Source organism: Balaenoptera ricei, chromosome 15 (assembly GCF_028023285.1).
Source record: "Balaenoptera ricei isolate mBalRic1 chromosome 15, mBalRic1.hap2, whole genome shotgun sequence".
NCBI classification, from domain to species: domain Eukaryota; kingdom Metazoa; phylum Chordata; class Mammalia; order Artiodactyla; family Balaenopteridae; genus Balaenoptera; species Balaenoptera ricei.
In genome coordinates this window covers 47,465,897-47,486,772 of record NC_082653.1, presented here as the reverse complement: position 1 = coordinate 47,486,772, position 20,876 = coordinate 47,465,897, and the positions used below count along the sequence as shown (strand labels likewise).

Here is a 20,876-nt window from a genome sequence, read left to right as displayed (position 1 = left end):
CATGCCTCTCTTCTCTTGCCCAATTCCTAGAAATTGCCCTTTGCATCTTAGTCCATAGTTATTCCTATGAACTCTATATTCTTTCCCAAAGCCTCTTTATCTTCCCTCAGCCGAACTCAGACTGATTGTTTGACTCGTGAAAACTATACCACTTGGAATTATGCCCCAAATCATACTGTTACCATTTTAAGAGCTGCTCTTCCTTTGAGTGCATGTGTGTATATATATGTGTGTGTATTCTTTTTTTTTTACGACCCATTAACCTATTTAAGTGTAATTTGTTAAGAGCAAAGAGCTCTCGTTTCTAGGAACACCTGCATTTCTCTGTAACTATTAGTCTTGCACTATGGAGAATACTGTGACCTGTGAAATGGTTTTATAACCTAAGCTACTCTCACCTGCCTTGAGTTTTAAGCCACACTCGCTTGTAACAGCTCTTGCTGCTATTTTCTTTCTTTGAAATTCATCATTTAACATCCCCATTTAGCATCTTCCTATTCTTACACTCCCAGTGACTCCTCATGTTCTCTATATCCCCAGGATGTCCTTTGTGATTGTGAATGAGTTTTATCTATCAAGACTCTTTTTTAAGCTAATGGCATTATTACCTTACTCTCAGTCTGTATTCCAATACACTCTCTTAATACTGTTTGCTACTATGTCATCTCATACCACTCCAATTTATATAACAAAAACTTCTTGTTTTTTCTTAATTTTTCTGAATTACCATCACTCACAATTATAACTATATTCTCTCTCAATTCTCCTCCATTTCTTTGAAATCTTGATCATATTTCAGTCTGCTTATCTACACTCATATGACCTTAATTTCATTGCCTAACTCCTTTTACACACAACTAAGAAAGACTGACCATATTATACATATTTCTATTCCACTTTTAACTCTACAGGAATTTGGCTTTCTACACTAAAGGAAAAGAGGGAAGAAAGGTACTGCCAAGACTTGTTGAAGGTCTGAATGTAGCAGGTGCAGGTAAAGGAGAAATCAAGGATTTCCTCAAGTTTCTGAATTGACAGTCTGGGCAGATGATGGTGACAAGTAGTGAGACGATGTCTGAGGACAGTTAGGCTCTGGGGCAGACAGCAGACTCAAGGCTTCAGTTATGGTTGTGTTAAGTTTACATGTGTTAAGACACCCAAGTTGAGATATCAAGTAGGCAGTTTAATATATAAGCCTGAATATTTAAGGGGTTGACAGAAGGGGCCAGGAAAATAAATTCAGTATCATCAGCAAGCAGATGGTGTTAAAGTCTGGTGAAATGAATAAGAGCACCTAGGAATGTCATGGAGAGGGAAGACAACCAGCCCTAAACCCCAAGTCACTCTAACCCCCAGAGGTAGGTAGAGAAGGCAGACAGGAGAGGAACAGCTACAGTGACAGAGGAGCAAAATCAGAAGATTACGTTCTAAGGAACTGGCACCGTTCAGGAGGAGGATAAAGACAGACTAAGAACTAGTAAGATAAGTATGCATATTAAAATTTCTAAGGCAGCCTCTAAAAGAACTGAAAGTCTATGACTTCTAAAACAATCGAGGTAATAAATGGAATGTGAAAAAAACACAATCACTCCAAAAAAAAGGAAGGAAGGAAGGAAGAAAAGGTGAGTGAAAAAAAAAAGAAGGTAAAAAAACAGGAGAAAATGAAAGAAATATTGAAAAAGACAAATAGCAAAGTATAAAAATAAGATGAAAGAATTACATCCAAATATATCAGTAACTACAGTAAATGTAAATGAACTAAAGCTTCAGTTAAAAGCTAAAGATCAGACAGGATAAACACATAAAATCAAGTATGTACAGTTTTTGCAAAGACATTTAAAAGAGAAGAATATAGAAAGGTTAAATTTAAAAGAAAATATTATTTTAATATATAGCTGAATCAATATCAGACAACTGGTCTTTAAGATAAAAAAAATCACCCTTAAAGATAAAGAGATCACTACATAAATATAAAAGATTTGATTAACTACAGAGATAGGATAATTTTACACTTCTGTGCAGCTAACAACATAGCTTCAAAATATATAAAACAAAAATTGACAGAAATACAAAGAGAAATATATATAAATGCACCATAAAATAGGGAGATTTTTAACATATCTTTCTCAGTAAATGATCTAGATGATGAAAAAAATAGAAAGAATATGTAATATTTGAAACACATGATTAAAAAAATTAATCTAATGGACACATCTAGAACACTACACCCAACAACTGAAGAACAGTATATACATTCTTTCAAGCATATATGGGACATTTGCAAAAACTGACTACATATTGGACCATAAAGCAAATCTCAACAATTCCAAAGATCAACAACATTTTTGATCCACAATGCAATTAACTAAGACATCAGCAGCATAAAGATAAATAGAAATAACCATATTTTTGGAAATTAAGAAATATATTGCTCAATAAATCATGACTCAATGAAGGAATCATAATGGAAATTGGAAAAACTTTGCAATGCAAAAATATTACATATCAAAACTTAAAGAACTCAGACAAAGTAGCACCTAGAAATAAACATATGGACTTAACTTTATATTTGTATAAAAGAAAGGCTGAGAATTAATATACTAAGTATACAACTTCAAAAGTGAGAAAAAGAATTATAGAATGTAAAGAAAGTAGAATGAACATTAAAAAAAGAGCAGAGAGTAGGAAATTAAAAACAAATATAGAATAGAGAGGTTGAACAAAGACAAAAGTCTCTTCTTTGAAAAGACCAATAAAACTGACAGATATTTGGTAAGACTAGTGAGAAAAATCAGAGAACACACAAAAAGTGTCAGAGATTAAAAAGTGCTTATAGCTATCGAAGTGAAAGAGATAAAAGATAGCAAAGGGATAATGGAAACACCGTGGATGCCACAATATTTCAAAACTTGGAATGGACAAGTTTTTAGAAAATTTTATTTTATCTAAACTGTCAAAAAAAACCTTTTTCTTAAAATCATTGAAGAAAATGAGTCCGTGGTGAACCTTCTTATAAAGAAAATACCTTGATAGTTTTACTATCAAGGTCTATTAAATAAATACACAAGACTATCAACTCCAATTTTACAAAAACTCTTGCTGACTAAACAGAATGAAACAGCACCTCGCTCATTTTGTGAGACTATATAACCTTGTAATCAAACCTGAGATGGACAGGATGGGAAGAGAAAATTAAAGGCCATGAATATAAATGCAACTTTCCTGAACAAAATGTTAGTCAAATCAGATCCAGTGCTGTATAAACCAAGTTGGGTTTGTCCCCAAATGCAAGGTTACTTAATATTATCAAAGTGATCATGAATTTACAGCTTCTGGTAATGGCAGACTAGAAAATTGTGACTAAACTGTCCACTGAAGATAAGTGAAGAAGTTAGACAAAATACAAAAGAAAAAACCCTTGAAAATTATCGGACAGCTAACAAGACAGTGCAAGTGCCAGCTGTTCTCTTGGAACCGGCCCGGAGGGAGCAGGACATGAGCAAGGGGCGGAGCTGGGTTTCTGGTGACCTTACAAGCTTGGAGGTGGAGGATCAGAAACTGGTGTGCCCTCCACCAGTGCTCCCAGCTCCGGGCTTTACGTGGGGAGAACAGGTAGGAACTTTTCACTCTGTACATGCCCCAGAAAACCTCCTGTCTTGGCCACAGACTGCCAGCAACCTCAGATGCCTGGTGGAAGCAACCAAAATGTTTCCAGACATTGCTGAATGTTTCCTGGGGTACAAAATCACTGCCGATTGAGAATCACTACCCTATAACTACATCATTTTTATAAGTTTTGGTTTATCCTTCCATTTTCTTCCTTGTTAAAAATATCAGGGAATACACCTACGTATGCACAATCTTGCTTTTTCTTACACAACAGGTAGCATATGCTACACACAATCATCTACACTTTGTGCTTTTCACTTAATAATGGCACCTTTTAAAAAATTAATAAAGCATTTTCCCCACATAATTCTTACTGTACTTTTTAGTGTAAGAGTAATGTGAAAGAATAAGTATTTTTAACATTGACTGATTACACATGAATGTGTATCTTAAAATTCTAAACTAGTTTACCTTTTATTTAGTATTTACCTTGCACACTCATTTGGTTCCTCTGTGGCATTCTTCAGTAAAATACTTATGAGGTAGTGCTAAAAACACAAAATGAAGTAAAAAAAAACCTTGGTTAGTAGTTGATTTCCCACATGTTCTGTCCTCATTCTAGGCAGCGAGGGGCCACTGAAGGACTGGGGAAAGGACACAAGGGGCTCAGGGGAGCAGCAAGGTGGTCTCAGCCGGGGGCTCCCAGGGCTTTGAGCCTGCCTAGGGAAGAGCGTTTCTGTGTATACAATAAAAACCAAGCACAGCAAATGACTCTTCATCATAGGAAAAATCTCGGTTTTCTTTTACTTTAACTGGATTATACATCGTACACTGAATTACATGTTGTACTTGTGTACTATAGATAGATAAATTGATTGATTGATTTGAAAAGCATTTTTCTTTGCCCCAAAGTCAGCTGAGGAGAGACTGTTTAATTTTATTCTCCAAGGATTAATTTAGAACCTCAAATAGTAGTAGTTTTTAATCAGGCCAACAATGGGATAGAATGTTTAGCTTATTTCAATTATTTCTTATAAATTCATTTGATGCACTAATGCAGCAGAGTTAAACTAATAAAATTATTACAAAGAATGATTCATTACATAATCATGATCCGTAGGCATGATAAACAGATCTAATAAAAAACACCCAAGGAACCTAACCATCACTCTCCATCTAGTTCATTTAATCCCCCTAAAACCAGTCTTCTAAAAAAACTGATACATCTAAACGATATAGCAAAACTTTCAGGGATAAGCAGCTCAATGCATAATAATGGAAGAGAGAACCACACAGCTCGAGTTAGAAGATGCTAACCAGGGCTTCCCTGGTGGCGCAGTGGTTAAGAATCTGCCTGCCAACGCAGGGGACAAGGGTTCGATCCCTGGCCCGGGAAGATCCCGCATGCCGCGGAGCAGCTAAGCCCATGAGCCACAGCTACTGAAGCCTGCGCGCCTAGAGCCCGGGCTCTGCAACAAGAGAAGCCACCGCAATGAGAAGCCCGCGCACCACAACGAAGAGTAGCCCCCGCTCGCCTCAACTAGAGGAAGCCCGTGCACAGCAGCAAAGACCCAACACAGTCAAAACTAAAAAATAAATAAATAAATTTATAGAAGATGCTAACCTGAGATTCGGTCATTGCATCACGTACCTTGACATCTTCCGTTCCCCTGGTGACTTCAGTAACTTCGGGCACCGGCTGCCACAGAGGGATCTCGCGGTAGGTGTTGGGAAAGCAGACCAGAGACCCGAGAATGGTGAGGGCTTCCAAACGAGGGGCCTGCACATGGCAAAGGGAAGTGAGACACACATTTTCCTTCTGGTTATAAACGTTAGATAAGCAACAACATGTTTTACTTTTTCATGATTTTGAGGCAGCCCTGCTGGGGCAACGGCATCAGGGGTGAAGTTTACTGTTTACTGTTTTACTTCGTTTTTTAAATACAAAGATTTGAAACTACTAACACCAAAATGTTCAGGTTTTTCAAAGTCAGTCAGTGAGAACACAGCTTCTCGTTACGTGACCTCCACAACACAAGACCCACCAGTTCCCATCCAGGCCTGGTCTCACCCAACCCCCCATGGCAGGGGATGCAGCTGACAGCTCCCATGCACCTGGGAGCCCTCTCATCGCTTGGACACCTTTCTTGGTTCCCGAGGGGACCTGACAGTCTCCTTGCTGGAACCCTTCGCTTCTTCAGGATGTAGACTCTAGGGTGCTGAGTGCAGTTCTCGGCCCTCTTCCCTCCGAGATCTACACTCAACTCGTCCGGGATGTCCAGACCCGAGGGTTTAAATGCCTCCTACATGTCGTCGGCCCCTCAGCACCTCTTGGTAGCCCTGGCTTCCTTCCTGAGTCCAGATCTGTAGATCCGACTACCTGTTTGCCATCTCCACTCGGGGTCCAGAAGGCATCTCCGCTGACAAGCTCCCCCTCGCCACAGGGTCCTGTGATTCCGTGTGACACCACCCAGCCTCCATCACTGCCCTCTTACCTGCTGCCTTTACCTTCCTCTATTTTCCTGTTAAGAAAATCTCTAAACTTAAAAGTAGACAGAATATTATATCCATGCACCCAATGCCTAGATTCAAGATGTTATCACTCTTGCCTCATTTATCTCTTCATTTTTTTCATTTCAATATTTAAAATTTGTTTAAAAGTTTTCCACTTTCAGTTTTAAAGCGAATTCAAGACATCGTGTCATTCCACCTCTGTTGTCCTCCAGCATCCCTGCTTTGGGTTTTCCCTTGGTATTCATCACTTCCTGATGACGCGTTATGTATTCATTTGATGTTTGCATTCCCCATGAAGACAGGGGGCAGACAGTCTTCGTCACTTCTCTCCCCCGAGGATGCCCAGTAAACACCACCTGGGGACAAGGTGGTGGTCACGGTCCTCATTCACGGACGGACAGGGACCACCCTGCAGGTCTCCGCGTCAGCTTCGCTTCTTCCATGAAGACTTTTCTAACAGATGCCTTCCCTTCCAGCTCTCATCATGCAGAATTAACTGGTCCCACACTGGCACCCCTCTGGGTTCTGGAGGTGCTTCAATTGTGGCTGCTAGAAACTTACGTGCAAATATTAACGCTTAGTTTACCTGTCCGATTCCTGGAGGATGGGGGCCCTGTCACACTTACGCAGGCCAGGTCCTGGCATATAGTAGGTCCGCAGTCAGTGTTTCTCCCACAGCCTTGTTTTTTCGGCCTTCACTAACGGTTGTCTTGACCCACCAGACAGTCTTGGTTTGAACCTCGCTGAGGCTGATTTTTTCCCCTAAGTCGTGTGTGACTCTGTAACCACTGGATACAAAACAATAGCTCCTACATAAAATAAAGAGCTGTTAACGCAGCTTTATTCAAAGAACGGAGTAAATCTAGATAATTTTTTTGCCTGGGTACTGGGCCTGTGGTGAGCCCCAATTTACACACAGAAGAGTGAGGCCCGTGAGTCTGTTGCCCCAGGATGGATGACTAGTACCCGCAATGCTGGGAAGGACCCCGGGCCTGGCTGGGCAGGGCTGCAGGATGGAGAACGGGAAGAGAATTACAGGTAATATCCCACGCCGTGTGCACATCAGGATGCATCCACTCTGCCGCTGGTGGACTTTCGGATCGGCTCTAGTTTGGAGCTGTGATAACAATGTTTGCTGAGCACGATCTTCCCCCACCTCCTGGGTACTTGTGCACGCGTTTCTCTTTCCCTCGTGGCCTCAGCAGGCAGATCTACGTAGCAGGAGTCCTCCAGGCTTGTTATTAACTTGTGTTAATGGAAAATTTTGACTGAGCAGGTGTGTCCCTATCCGAACACCTCTCACTAGTTCTCTTACAATTTTAAACCTCAAGTTTAAACTGAGAGAGTGATTCAAAGTAATTCAGAGTTATTGTTCCTTTATGTAAAATAAATCTTACACTCACATTCTCATATTTTCTCTCTCTCTCTTTCTCTTTAAACAAATGTTTTGGAAGGCCACTTTAATAGCTCATCTAGCCGAAAGATAAATTTTCACAGAGAATGACCACCGTGCATGATATTATCACTAGAAAGGGCGCCAGCATTTTCACAGGAAACTCTCAGAGCAAGTAAGGAAAATTTCAATAAAGTATTTTCCTTCCTATATCCTGTTTTTTCCAAAGTTTTTCCATTTTTTTCCCAAAGTTTTTTCAATGTTGATTTGAATGATTAAAAGTAAATTAGAAGGTTCCTTGAGAATGATTATCCTACAGTTTTTCAGAAATAAGTATGAAAAGTTGTCATAGTCTTTACAAAAAAAAACCAGTTGAACAAATTTAACATTTTCCTTCTTCCTTCCTTCTTTTCACTCATCCATCCCTTTTGCTCCTGTCTCTCTTCCCTCCCCTCTGCTTTTTAATTTACCCCTAGAAGAAAAAGTGCATGAAAGTGCCAGCATGAAATACCAGCTATACAAAGTATTAAAAACAATTTAATTCAAAACCCAGGGTTGGAGTTTGAATTTGCCCTGCAGTGAAGAAATAAGTAGAATAAAAAAGTAACAACGGGGCTTCCCTGGTGGCGCACTGGTTGAGAATCCGCCTGCCAATGCAGGGGACACGGGTTCGATCCCTGGTCCGGGAAGATCCCACATGCCGCGGAGCAACTAAGCTTGTGCGCCACAACTACTGAGGCTGTGCTCTAGAGCCCGTGAGCCACAACTACTGAGCCTGCGTGCCGCAACTACTGAGGCCTGTGTGCCTAGAGCCCGTGCTCCACAACAAGAGAAGCCACTGCAATGAGAAGACTGCGCACCGCAACAAAGAGTAGCCCCTGCTCACCGCAACTAGAGAAAGCCCGCGCGCAGCAACCAAGACCCAACTCAGCCAAAAATAATAAATAAATAAAATAATTTAAAAAAAAAAAGTAACAACGTGTCAAACAAAATTTAGATAGCTAGATACTCACATTGATTTCAATACAAGTCCCTGGCAAACAGTAAAGCTAGTTTTATTTACACCATTTAAAGAAGGGAAAACTGGCTCTGAACAGGTAACAGCTGTACAGAGCACAACTGTGAGAGGCCTTTAAATTGAAATGGGTGACAGTGTCCTCTCAAAGGCGTTAATACATCGCCGTAATGGTGGAGGTAAATGTGGAGATTACAAATCAATTCTTCTCGTAGCCCTTAGCGCTCACTTAGTCCACTTGCTTCTAATTTCTTAGTACAAGAATTCTGCCAGAGTTTTATGGCATATGAATCCAAAGATATATATTAATATTCTGGTTAAAAATTTTAGTGTTCTAACATTTTAAGAAAATATTTTCTATTCGACTTATAATAACTAAGGCTTAATAATAGGAAAGAAAACCTTATTGATGATGTACACTTAAAATTCTCTCTTGACCACAGACATTAGTGTCTGTGCCACCATTTACCGAAAAATGCTAATAAGATTCTAGGAGACCAGTCCTGCCGCTGACTGTGTAAATGTGCTGCAATATTAGTGAGGACATGATTTCTCACACTCACTCTGGCCTTTTGATGAAACGCCTTTCCACTACCAGTGTGTCATCTTATCCTACAATTTCACACATCAGCTGCCAGGGCATCTACCCGAGAGCCCGGTTTCACGTTGCACTAATGAGTCAACACCTGTTAGGAGTGGAGAAATCTGAACCTTGTTAGCCGCTGTGAAGCCTCCTGGGAGCCGGGACGCTGAGCATTGTCGCACTCACCGCCAGCGTGTCTGCACTGAGGACCCTGGCAGCGGCCGTGATGAAGTCCCCCACCAGCATGGAGAAGCCGGGCAAACCCAGGGAGAAGAAGCGGGGTGGGCAGTGCCTTACAATGGTATTTAAGATATCCTAGAAGGGGAGAAAAGAAAACACAACTGTAAGTTTCCAGACCAAAATTCCAAAGTCATCAGTTTGTCCGTACATATGACTACTGTGAGATTATCTAAAAGAACACAGGGCTTCCCTGGTGGCGCAGTGGTTGAGAATCTGCCTGCCAATGCAGGGGACACGGGTTCGAGCCCTGGTCTGGGAAGATCCCACATGCCACGGAGCAACTAGGCCCGTGAGCCACAACTACTGAGCCTGTGCGTCCGGAGCCTGTGCTCCGCAACAAGAGAGGCCACGATGGTGAGAGGCCCGCGCACCGCGATGAAGAGTGGCCCCCGCTTGCCGCAACTGGAGAAAGCCCTCGCACAGAAACAAAGACCCAACACAGGCAAAAATAAAATAATAAATAAATAATAAAAAATAAAAAAATAAAAGAACACAGACCACGGAACTTTTTCAGTGAAAAGGGTTCCAGGAGATGAGCTAGTCCAGGGGCTATTGTACTCATTTTACACGTGAGAGGATGGAGACCCTCAACTGTAGGGTGACTTGTCCAAGACCTGAATTGTGGCATTGGGACTAGACACTCTTCCATCTTCCATGTACAGGTGGGCTCCTCGGACAAGCTACAGGAGTGTTGAGGTAGATAAATAAATGAAACCTGCAAGCACCTATCACTTCCCATCTTCTTCAATTCTCAAAAGCCAAAGCACACTGTTCTATTACAAACTCCTGAAGTAGGCAGAGATGGAAACTTGCATTCTTCGGGCGACTCCCGTGTGAAACAATGGGAGTGTGGATCCCGCTGGGACGGGTCACGCGCCAAGGTCAGGTGGTCGGTGGGGCTCCTGGTAGAAGTGGGTGGCAAGGCACGTGTGCGCAGTGCTGCGTGTGGACCATCTCCCCCCCAGACACCTGGTGTCCCTGGGTCTGGAAGGGCCTCTCACTGGTGGGTGGCCGGCTGGCCCCTGCCCGCCAGCTCTGTTCTGAGGCGTTGCCTCATTCCAGCCCGTGGCAGACCAGGGCTCTTCTCCTGGACAGCGTTCGTGCCATCCACGGCCAGGACGCGTCTCTGAAGCCATCTGTGCGAGTGTGTGCAAAGGGGATTAGTAAGAAAACCACAAACTGCTTTTATGCAGTTCTAGGACAAGTGCATTCATCCAATGTACTGAAGTGCTGCAGTTATGTGACTTGTAGTTATATAACCTAGAGTTAGTTGCAAAATACAAGAAGCAAAATACCAAAAAAAACAAAAAAACAAAAAAAAGCCCCCAAAAACCTCTGGTTTGTTTTCTCAAATTTCAGTGTACCTATTTGAAAATCCTTTAAAATAATCCTGATTTAACTTGATTAAATTAGAGCAAGGGATAGCAATGTGCTCGATTCTAACACATTAAGTCCTTTTTCATAAAAATAACCTCATTGAACAACTTGTAATCTTAAAAGAGAACTTTTAGGTGTTCACAAAACATTTTTTCTAAGACTTCTTCCTCACATAGCAGGCTCATTTAGTGTCTACAAATCATGCTGTTTGTGTCCTTAAAATGACGGCGCAGTGCTTTACTCTATTAGAACTCTTATATGGTAAATTATTTAGCAAGTACTAACTTAAGGTTTTAGCATTTCAGCAGACTTTCTCCTATACCAAAAATAAACAGAGAGACAAACAGATAAATAGATAAAAGGGAGGAAGGAAGGAGGAAAGAAAAACCCGAACCATGCTTCCCCCGGGTTAATGTTTAAATCTGCTGTAATCACGTCCTTTGATACATTTCAGTGTCCACATCAGCCAAGGCAAACATTCTAGGGGCTGAGCAGATGGACAGTGCAGTTTAGAAAGTGTGTGGTCAACTCCCGCTCCGAGCGCAGAACAAAAGATCCACCTTTTTCATAATGAAGCCTCTGATTAATGCCCTGGGCTCCTCACCACACACCTGTAATTACTCACAGAGGTACGCTCTGTGCTGGGCCTCGTCTCGGGGTGTCAGGCATCAAGGTCTCGGGCAGCAGATGGAAGCACGCTTCTGTTGACATCTGCTGCCACGAAAGGATTCGTGCAAACCTGGCTCGCAAGGTAGCAGAATGCCGTGCGTGGGAAGATTAATAATGCAAACAACCATGATGTTAACTTTGTTAGGTTTGTGTTAATTCCATCTGTTGAGAGGAGGAACTGAGCCTTGAACGCTGTGGGTTTTTAACATCTTTAGCACATACTTAAATCACAGATTTTTCACCACTGGAATTGAGAGGTTTAATTTTTAAAAAAGGGTTTTCTGGGATACGTTTATGGGAATTATGAACTAAATCCTTTAACAAGCTAAAGCCAGAATTTATACATGAAATCCATTTTGTTTCACAAGATTCAGATGCGTCAAGGCAATGAGCTGGAAATGGGGCATTCCCAGAAATGACTAAGTTGCCACTGATGCTGAAGGCAGCAGAAAATGTGTGCAAGAGAAAGTCACAGGCTCCCCACCCCCTGGACCTCGGCCAGTCTCTTCAACGGAACCTGTTTCTACGGGCGAGAAGGTTGGAAAGAGAAGGCAAAATAACAGATGGCTGGCCTAGCCTGCCCGCCACCCACGGAAGGCGGCCCCCAGGAGAAGTGAGGCCGCCAGTTACAGCAGCTCTGGGCTGGGGTTAACATGGGGGTTTAAGAGGGGGCTGTATGGCCAGTCGTCCAAGTTAGGGCCATATGCTTGCTTATTTTGCTTATCCACACTGAAATGGAACAACCCAAAGATTACAATCTTTGTGACAACATTTTGAAATTAGGAATAACTGTGGTGCTCGAAGGAGAGCAGCTGCATCTTCCCAGCAGAGGGACGTCCACAAAGTGCTCCCGGCACTTCTGGTAGGAGCCTTCCTCTCCACACACTGAGACCACGGCGATAGCCGGAATCCTTGCGAAAATGAAAATCTTGAGACTGAAGCTTTCTCCTGGGTCCTGGGGTTTCAGGGAGACCAGACAGGACGGTGCTTCCCAAACACAAATTATTCACGTACAAAACTCATGCTTTTTGTCCTACTCAAGTCCAAAGTGAACATGATTTGTCTGTTTTTCAAAGTAACTCACTTTTTTTTCATGTAAATAAGAGTATTCTGGAAAACTCGTATCCTGGCATACGTAGAAAATAACCCTTAAATCAGTACAATTATGGTAAACCAAGGCTACTGAGTTTTTGCTAAACATCCCCGTCAGATGGAGGGTCTCCTTGTTAACAGTGTGGTTTGCATCCTGGGTGGAGAGAGAAGTTCTGTGCCCGCTCCAGCCACCTGCCCAGGAGTCACAGGGCTGGCAGAGCCAGGGCCATGGCTCCCTGGGTTCGACTCAGGGCTATTCAGTGCCCCCTCCTTTGTGATCATGGTGGGAAATGCCTCTGTACTCAAGTCAGACTCTGGCAGAGTGAAAAGAGCCCCAGGCCTGGGGTCAAGGCCTCGTGTATGTGACCGTGGACAGGTCATGTCGAGCTTAGAGCTTCTCGTTTCTCTTCCACAGAGGGGACTGATTCCCCCTGGACTTGTGGGTAACGGGAGAGATGTGAACACATGCCTTGTAAACTGAAGAGGGTCACACAGAAGTAAACAGAGTAAAAATAAAAGGGAAGGACTATGAAGGATTTTTACTTTCTAGAATTTACTTTGTAGAATTCCGTGAACTACTATTTTGCTGATACTCAGAAAGAGCTTTTTAAAACATTTCAAAGGTGATCCCCAAAGCCTCTTAGATTACATTCTCCCAGAAGTTAAAAAACCCTAAAAACTAATTCTCTCCAATAACATCCTTTGCAAAGTGTTACAGCAATTAGCCATATTGTATATAATTTATAGGGCAAATAATGAAATAAAAACTGGAAAATGTTCTGTTTTAGATATTCAAGAGTCCATTCTTCTAAGGAGTTCTAGAATGGACCCAATCAAGTGAGTCTGGTAGCAAAAATTAGTTTCTTTTCCGCGTTCTAAACAGACTGAAAATAATAAGCAAAACTATAAGCTCAATGAAAAGATGGACTCTAAAATAGGAATTAAGCTTATTCTTGAAAATTGACCAGCATGAAACTCTTTCGCATGCTTTTTGTTCAGAGAAAATAAAATTCAATCCGCAAAATGCTGTAATATGAGGAACGGACCACCAAACGAGTATTTTCCTCTCATTTTTGGTTACAAGTCCACACGCATGCTACACACTGAGTGTGAAAACTGGATTGTAAGATGATAGCTGTGAATTTGCAGCTTATCCAAAGATTCAGGTTTATGAGAAAGTAACTGGTGAGAACATCTGTCTCTTATCACTGATCTTACAAAAAAATCAGGTAATTCAAACAGAGGCATGTTGTTTCCTCCCCTCCACAGCACAGTTCTATAAACACAAACCACATTCAGCCTAGTAAATGAATCGCTTTAATTGGACGCTATGTACACAGTAACTGGAAAAACCATAAGTGATAAGAAAAACATATGGCGATGGCAGCAGAAATTGGTTTATTCATTTTGCATAGTGTTGTTTCTTTAGTTCTCTTATAATTGACCTTTAGAACGATAAATGTGTAAAATAATTTTGTTTATTATGGCTCCAAACCTTCCAACAATTACACAAAATGAAAATTTAAAAGGAAGGATTCATTCTGGAAGCATTTCCATTGTTTACATAATTGCACAGCTATAATTCAGTGCTCATGTTGTTATGGAAAATAAAAAAGGGCCATTACGGGCCATTTCAATCCAAAATATTGCACAGTGGTGTCAAAAATGGGGGAAAATGTTCACTTTAAAGCAGTTTAAAATGGATTAACCCTGTAAACAGAAACATTTCAATATAGTATTCTACGAAATACAAATGTTCAAGAAGTAGCCATCCTTCAGACGGAATTAGAAATGTTGCGACTGTACTTTCACACCAATTACATATATATTATTCACTTAATATTTGCTCACGGCCCAGCAGATGATGGTGGTAACACAATAGCTGGCCATCTGTCTCCCTGCTTCCTCAGAGGACTTGCGCCCCGCTCCTCGGAGCAAACAGATCCGGTTATTCCACCGAAAGTCACTCAGACCTTCCAGGAGGCCAAACGGAATTGTTCAGAAACAGAACCCCTGTGTGCAAAGTCACTGGACTCCTCCTTTCACTTTGAAGAAAATGAAAATGTTAAACAATTAATGATTTCATTGCTATTTTTCAGAAGATACCTTTTATCTAGAATATTCTACAGGAAGTGCTTTTGTTTGGGAAGATGGGGACTGTTCGGATCTGGTTATCCCATTAATCTAGTTAACAGAAAGATCCCGTTCATTCCACACCCAAGTGGAATTACTAATTAGCAGAAGATGCGAAGGCAGAGGGATACTTTTAACACTACCCCTGGATATAATCTAAGCTTTCTTTAACAATTAAATAGGCAGACGTGATCCTGCAGGACCTCGAAGACAAATTTGTAAGTATCAGTTATCGCCTTATTGGCGAGGCTCAGATACGCTGAGTGACAAAAAAGTCTTAGTTACAGGAAGGGCAGATCTGCAGAGCCCTCCAAGTCCAAGGCCTGGTGTTCTCTCTTCTGCTGCTGGGTGTCTGCTCCTTCAACAGCGGCACAGACCTCCTCTACATAGTATGAGCTGCGACCTGGCCTGTCCAGGCTCTACATTGGTTCAGGGAGGGGTTTTTGTCGATAAAAAGAAAGGCTTTATGATTATGGCCTTTAAGAAAAGCACAACAGATCATGTCACGGGCACCGCCCTTCCAGAAAAGTCAATGGAAATAAAAACATAGCAGGACAAAGCTTAAAAATTACTTTCCAGATCTGGGCCAAGGCATACGTGGTACCTGCGATACGTTCTCTGTTCAAAAGGCCAACTGTGGTGTAATCTGTTTGGAGAAAAGGCAGAGATTTTTATATGTGCTGGACAAATGTTACTTCTCTGGGTGTAACTATGTTACCAAGGCCGCGAGAAATATGACAGGACAGAGTAATTGGGTTCTGCATCTGGAGAAACAAAATCGCCTTGCACTTCTCGCCGTGAGGAATGCTCCGGAGAAGACATGGCAGCATGCAAAGGAGGGCGTGACAAACACAAAAACTTCTGACGGTCGCAGGAGCTGCTGCTTTGACCTTGTGCATGGGATCAGTGACAGAACAAGAGGGCAGATGGCAGAGAAAATCACTACAACCCTCAAGCCCTAAAGGAGAGCCTCAAATATTTTTTTTATGATTGTTTTACAATTAATCCCTCATCTGTGAAGAAAAACTCAGCTCGCCTTTAAACTGATGAAGACTGGCTGACTGCTTCAGGAAAAGGGGGAGACTGATTGGTTAACTGATTTTAAGAAACACTATATGAATTTTATCTGATACTGGAGTTGACATGTTACTGGGTTGTCTTAACTGCTTCTTTTTCTTTTTGTTATTTGTAAAAGCTTTAGATGTAAGTTACCTATAATAAAATTCACGCTTTAAAGTGTACAGCTCGGTAGTTTTTAATATATTCATAGAATTGTGCGCTGTCACCACGATCTAGGGGAGACAGGCAGGGAGGTGGCAAACCCATCAGGAAATCCTGGCACATTTATGATTCCATAAGACGAGGGACACTGTCGGAGGGTCATAGAGAGAAGTGACTTGCCAGCTGCCACCCGCCCCCCGCGGCCCCAGGCCCTGGAGATGCCTCGACCTGCCTCTGTAAGGACTGTCTTAGCCGTGACCCTGATAAGCTTCAAATCTGAGACATGACAGTTTGCACAACAGGCCAGCCTAATGAGGCTGGTGCAGATGCTCCAGAGCAGTGATTAACCCCTCGCGACGAGACTTTAGCAAGTGAGAGCTTCAAGAAGCTGCTGCTGGTAAGTGGCGGGGGCTTGGCGGGGGGAGGGTGGCCCGGAGGCTGCGTTAGACTCGCGTGCGCACAGACCGCGTGCTCAGCCCGCCGGACACGGACGCCGTGCTCTGGAAGAGGATCCACCGCCCCTGACAGCCAAGTCTGCGTAGAAAGGCATCTGTGCATCCCAAGAATTTACCAGGGGACAGGGGTGGGGTGGAGGAGGGGGTTGGAAGATACTAAGCTCTGCTTTCTCTGTGGCAACCGGCTGCTCGTTTCAGAAGAGGCCGAACTGAATCAGGTCTCTCCACTGTCTCCTCCGCCCCATCCTCTACAGCTTTGACCATGTTCTGCAGCAGAAGCAGAAGCAGGGAGTCACGGCATCATCAATAACAAGATGGTTAGCAACGTACGGACGGCGCCTAATCACGCGAGTACCTTCAGGATCCTTAAGGTAGTAATTACCCCACCGAATGAACCATGCACACATCTAATTCATGTAGGTACCAAAGAGTCGGGCAGCCATACTGTTCCCAGGTTCACTGTTCATCCTGTCTCAGGACTACATCAGCTAGAAATATATTCTTCTTAGGATACTGAACAGAAATTCTTGGAGGAAACCATAGGCTTAACACACTCAGGCGCCGCCCAAGGCCATGGCAAAGGCGCAGGGCGGGTATAATCGACATCCCCCCTGATGCCAAGCAGAATAGTTCCTCACCCTCACGCTGGGACCCGCTAGAACCCAACCCACACTCCTGTTATCTTAGGACAAAGTACAGAAATCCAGGAGGGAAAACACATCTCTAATGAATCTGGGTGACAGTGTGTTTACCTTGTTCCTTTGGGACCATAAAAACTTAAGAGAAGATCTAAAAGGTCATCATTCGATCTTTCCATTTCACAGACATGGAGTAGGAGGTCGATCAAGGCCAGAAAGTGCCCAAGGTTTGGACACAAATCCAGGTGCGCTCCTTGTCTTTATTGGAAGAGAAACTGTGAGTCTGTGGCCGATGAGGCACCAGTGGACACCTGTGAGCAGCGAGCCTCACACGTGGAGGGCAATACTCAGCTCTCCAGTGCAAGTTATTCTTTCATCTCATTCACTTCGCCTACGAATCGATGAAACACGCACATATATTTTTAAAGCTATACTTTCAAGTGAAATCAACAAATGGCTGCCGTGACTTAAAAATGTGCTTCTGGAATGTATACAGTAGACATGCAGCCCTGACTGGCACAGAAGTGCAATCACAGGATGGAACCAGGTCAGGGAGTGCGACCTTCTGAATAGGAAGGAGACTTTGCCAAGCATTCTTCCTAGGAAACTGCTAGAAACGAACTCTGTGCGTGTGTGTGCATGTGTGCGTGCACGTGTGTGCGTGCACAGGCACGGGTGTGGGGAGCGGGTGGTTGGAAATATTCTACGGAAAGACACCAAGAAATTGCCTAGGGTTGCAACAAGAAATCGAGATTTGTATTTTTCCCTGAAAATGCAGAGAACCTACAACATGTGTGGCTTCTGTGTTCATTTACCTGTAGCTTCAACTCTGCTTGCAAGACCCAGGGCTTCTGACGCTGTTAAAGCCCAGCGTCCAGTGCGTCTACCCCCGCCCCCTCCTCACCTGCTGGAGTCGAGATGCCAGGTTCTCAGGCCCGCCTGGTGCTGCTGAGATCTGCTGGCTGTCTCCCAGCCCACGGCCAGGGACAAGTTAAAGACGAAAAACTATTTCTGTTGGAGCTTCCATGTCTTCTGGTGTGTTCTCACACCAGAAAATAAAAAAACTTTGGAATGTGATGATTACTCATTCTTTTCATTCTATGATAACACAAAATGCATGTTTCTTTAATTTGCTTCCTTAAAAGTAAAATTATTCCACATGCACATAGGAGCACAAATGAGGCTTTCAACATTTTTGTGTTCTGTTAAAAAAAAAAAAAAAAGAGGACAACCCGGTGGTCATTCAATTCCGGGAGCCTACAGACCATCCCGCCAGCGTTGGACAGAGGACAAAGAGCTGTCCAAATTGGTACCATTTTCGGTTTCCGCTTGGGCAACAGAAGTCCAACTGCTACTCCTTCTGGACAAAGAGCTCCCAAGAATAGCTGAGATTTGAGAGAAAAATCACCAGAGGAGCCAGCTCCGTCAACCCCATTCTGAAGAAACCTCAGGCCAGAACCACTGACAAAGAAGCAGTATCAACGACCCTGAGACCCAGCCCGGCTGCCCACCCTGCGACGGAGACCATTTGGCACAAATCCCAGCAGAGCACAGCGGGAGGGAATCAGGCCACCCGGAATAATTAACTGACCTCTAAAGAGTTGACACAGGACTCATCACTTCAAATTCCAGGAATACCCGATTAACATTTAAAAATAAATGTAAAAAGAGAAAGCATTTTGTAAATTCTAAAGCCTCATACATCATGGCTATCATTAAATTACAGCAGCATTTTAAATCATAATCTCATTAAAATATTAATTTTTGAAGGATCGATTGAAAATTGACTTGAAGTAGACTGGATTAAAAATCTATTCATTAGAAAGAGAGTCTGAAATGAAAGCCAAGTCATTCTGATAATTCCATACAAAAACAGCTAACGGTAAGCTGACGAATTTCTTGAGTGCACACTGGGCTTGAAGGTACATGGCAGCCGCTGTGCGGGGTCTGAGGCAGAGTAAAGCACGGCCCCTGCCTCCCAGCAATGTCCTCTAAGAGGCAGGGGCCAGTGGTGCACAGTTGAGAGTGAGGCCAGACCAAGAGCACAGGGATCCTCTGGGGAACAGCCAATGCTCCAGGGGGACCCAGGAGGGGAAGCAAATCGGTGACACAAAGGCACTGGGTCTTGACAGGCGCACCACACTGCACACACTCAACCCAAGACTCAAGTAAGAGAAGGAAAAAAAAAAAAAAGGTAGGTATTTTATTTTAATGTCTTATTACTAAAAGGGTCTCTCGCTAATATTTCTCTAGCCCACATATACCTACCAAAGGGTATTTTTCCATGGAAGAACAAAAGAAAACTGTTGTTCACGGTCTCTTTAGAAAACAATGTTCTCTCTGAAATGTGTTCCAGTAAATAGCATTAATAGCTGAACAATCTGCAATTATTACCCTGCCACTTATTGTTATGTGTTAAAAAGAAATCAACAGACAAAAAGAGATTATTCCCCACAAGGAGAGCACTTTCTCACAGAAACAAAACTTGCCATTTAAAATGCTCTTCTTGACGTTATTTCCTCGTATCCAAACCCAACATTGATGGATCATAAATCACAGTCATGATTTAAAATCTCTTACATTCAAAAATCACTCCCTTCCAAATGGGAGTTAAAGCATCCCTCGCCGGAAGTAACCATTTAGTACTTGAAATGGTAGAAACCATCTCTTTCTCAACCTCTGATTTCTTCTCTGCCTAAAGAAAAAATGTGAATTTTCTTAAAAATCTTCGTCAAATTCTAAATGGGAAAAGACGATCTTGTAGGTCAACAAGAGATATTCCAACCACAGGGAACCCCTTCTGCCATCCGGCACCAGGGCCTCACCGTGCTCACCTTTCCAAGGCCCCTGAGAGAGTCGTCAGGACCCCACTTCACAGGACAAGAACCTCAAGCCAGAAAAGCCCATGTGGTCACCGACGCAAGGAAACAGGGACCTACACGCAAGGTCAGGGCTCAAGCTCCACAGTGGACGTCCCTCTCCCCAGACTGCGCGTGTGGCGGCCAGGCCAGGTGGCCTTGGAAAGTCTCCCCAGAGCGTGAGAGGCTTGCAAACCCCAAATCGGCCACCTGCCCTGACTGAACTGGGGCCCCAGACATTTGGAGAAAGCGATCATCTGTGCCCGTGGGCTGACTCTGCGCCACGCAGTCTGTGCTCTGGTCACCTGTTCCCTGTCGGCTCCCGGGAGGCCTGCATGGGTGAGCAGAGGACCCCACCGAGCCCCCAGCCCCTCCACTCACGCCTGCAGGGCCACCCCTCATTCAGACTGGGCTCTGGGCAAAACACATCACAGATATTTTTTGTTGACTCTGAATTAATCGGCTCATTCCATGTTGTACTTCTTCAAAGTAAAAAATAAATGGGGGGACTTCCCTGGTGGCGCAGTGGTTAAGAATCCACCTGCCAAGGCAGGGGACACGGGTTCGAGCCCTGGTCCGGGAAAATCCCACATGCCACGGAGCAGCTAAGCCCGTGCACCACACCTACTGAGCCCGTGTACCGCAACTACTGAAGCCTGCATGCCTAGAGCCCGTGCTCGCAACAAGAGAAGCCACCGCAATGAGAAGCCCGTGCACCACAACGAAGACCCAACACAGCCAAAAATAAATTAATTAATGAAAAACTAAATAAATGGGGAACTTTACCAGCTCAACTGTAGGAAACTGCACCCCCCTTTTTTGAGAAACAGTCTCATGTTGGCAATTTCCATACAGTTCAACCTAAAACACTTGCCTCTCTTGCTTTAGTCTCCCTGGTTAAACCTTCGTGTGCTTTCACGTCCTTGGTTACACTGAGAGCTGCCTTTCATCCTCTGATGCCTGTCGAGCTTTGTGGGTTAATTCACAGGGCCTGGTGGCACCTGTACAGCTTCTCTTCGAGGACAGGGTTTCCCAACCTCAGCACTGCTGACACTTCAGGCTGTGAAGTCTTTGCTGTG

The 20,876-nt window shown here is 43.4% G+C and overlaps 1 protein-coding gene across 3 annotated transcripts in view; it reads right to left on the bottom strand.

Annotated features, from left to right (window-relative positions):
• Positions 1 to 20,876, bottom strand: part of RALGAPA2 (Ral GTPase activating protein catalytic subunit alpha 2) — a 281,669-nt gene that overhangs the window by 122,074 nt on the left and 138,719 nt on the right. For all 3 annotated transcript variants that reach the window (XM_059898891.1, XM_059898892.1, XM_059898893.1), the window contains exons 24-26: positions 9,301 to 9,429; positions 5,261 to 5,389; positions 4,099 to 4,157 (exon numbers count right to left, since the gene is read on the bottom strand). In XM_059898891.1, coding sequence (XP_059754874.1) covers positions 4,099 to 4,157; positions 5,261 to 5,389; positions 9,301 to 9,429 — 317 coding nt within the window. The remainder of the gene's footprint in view (positions 1 to 4,098; positions 4,158 to 5,260; positions 5,390 to 9,300; positions 9,430 to 20,876) is intronic.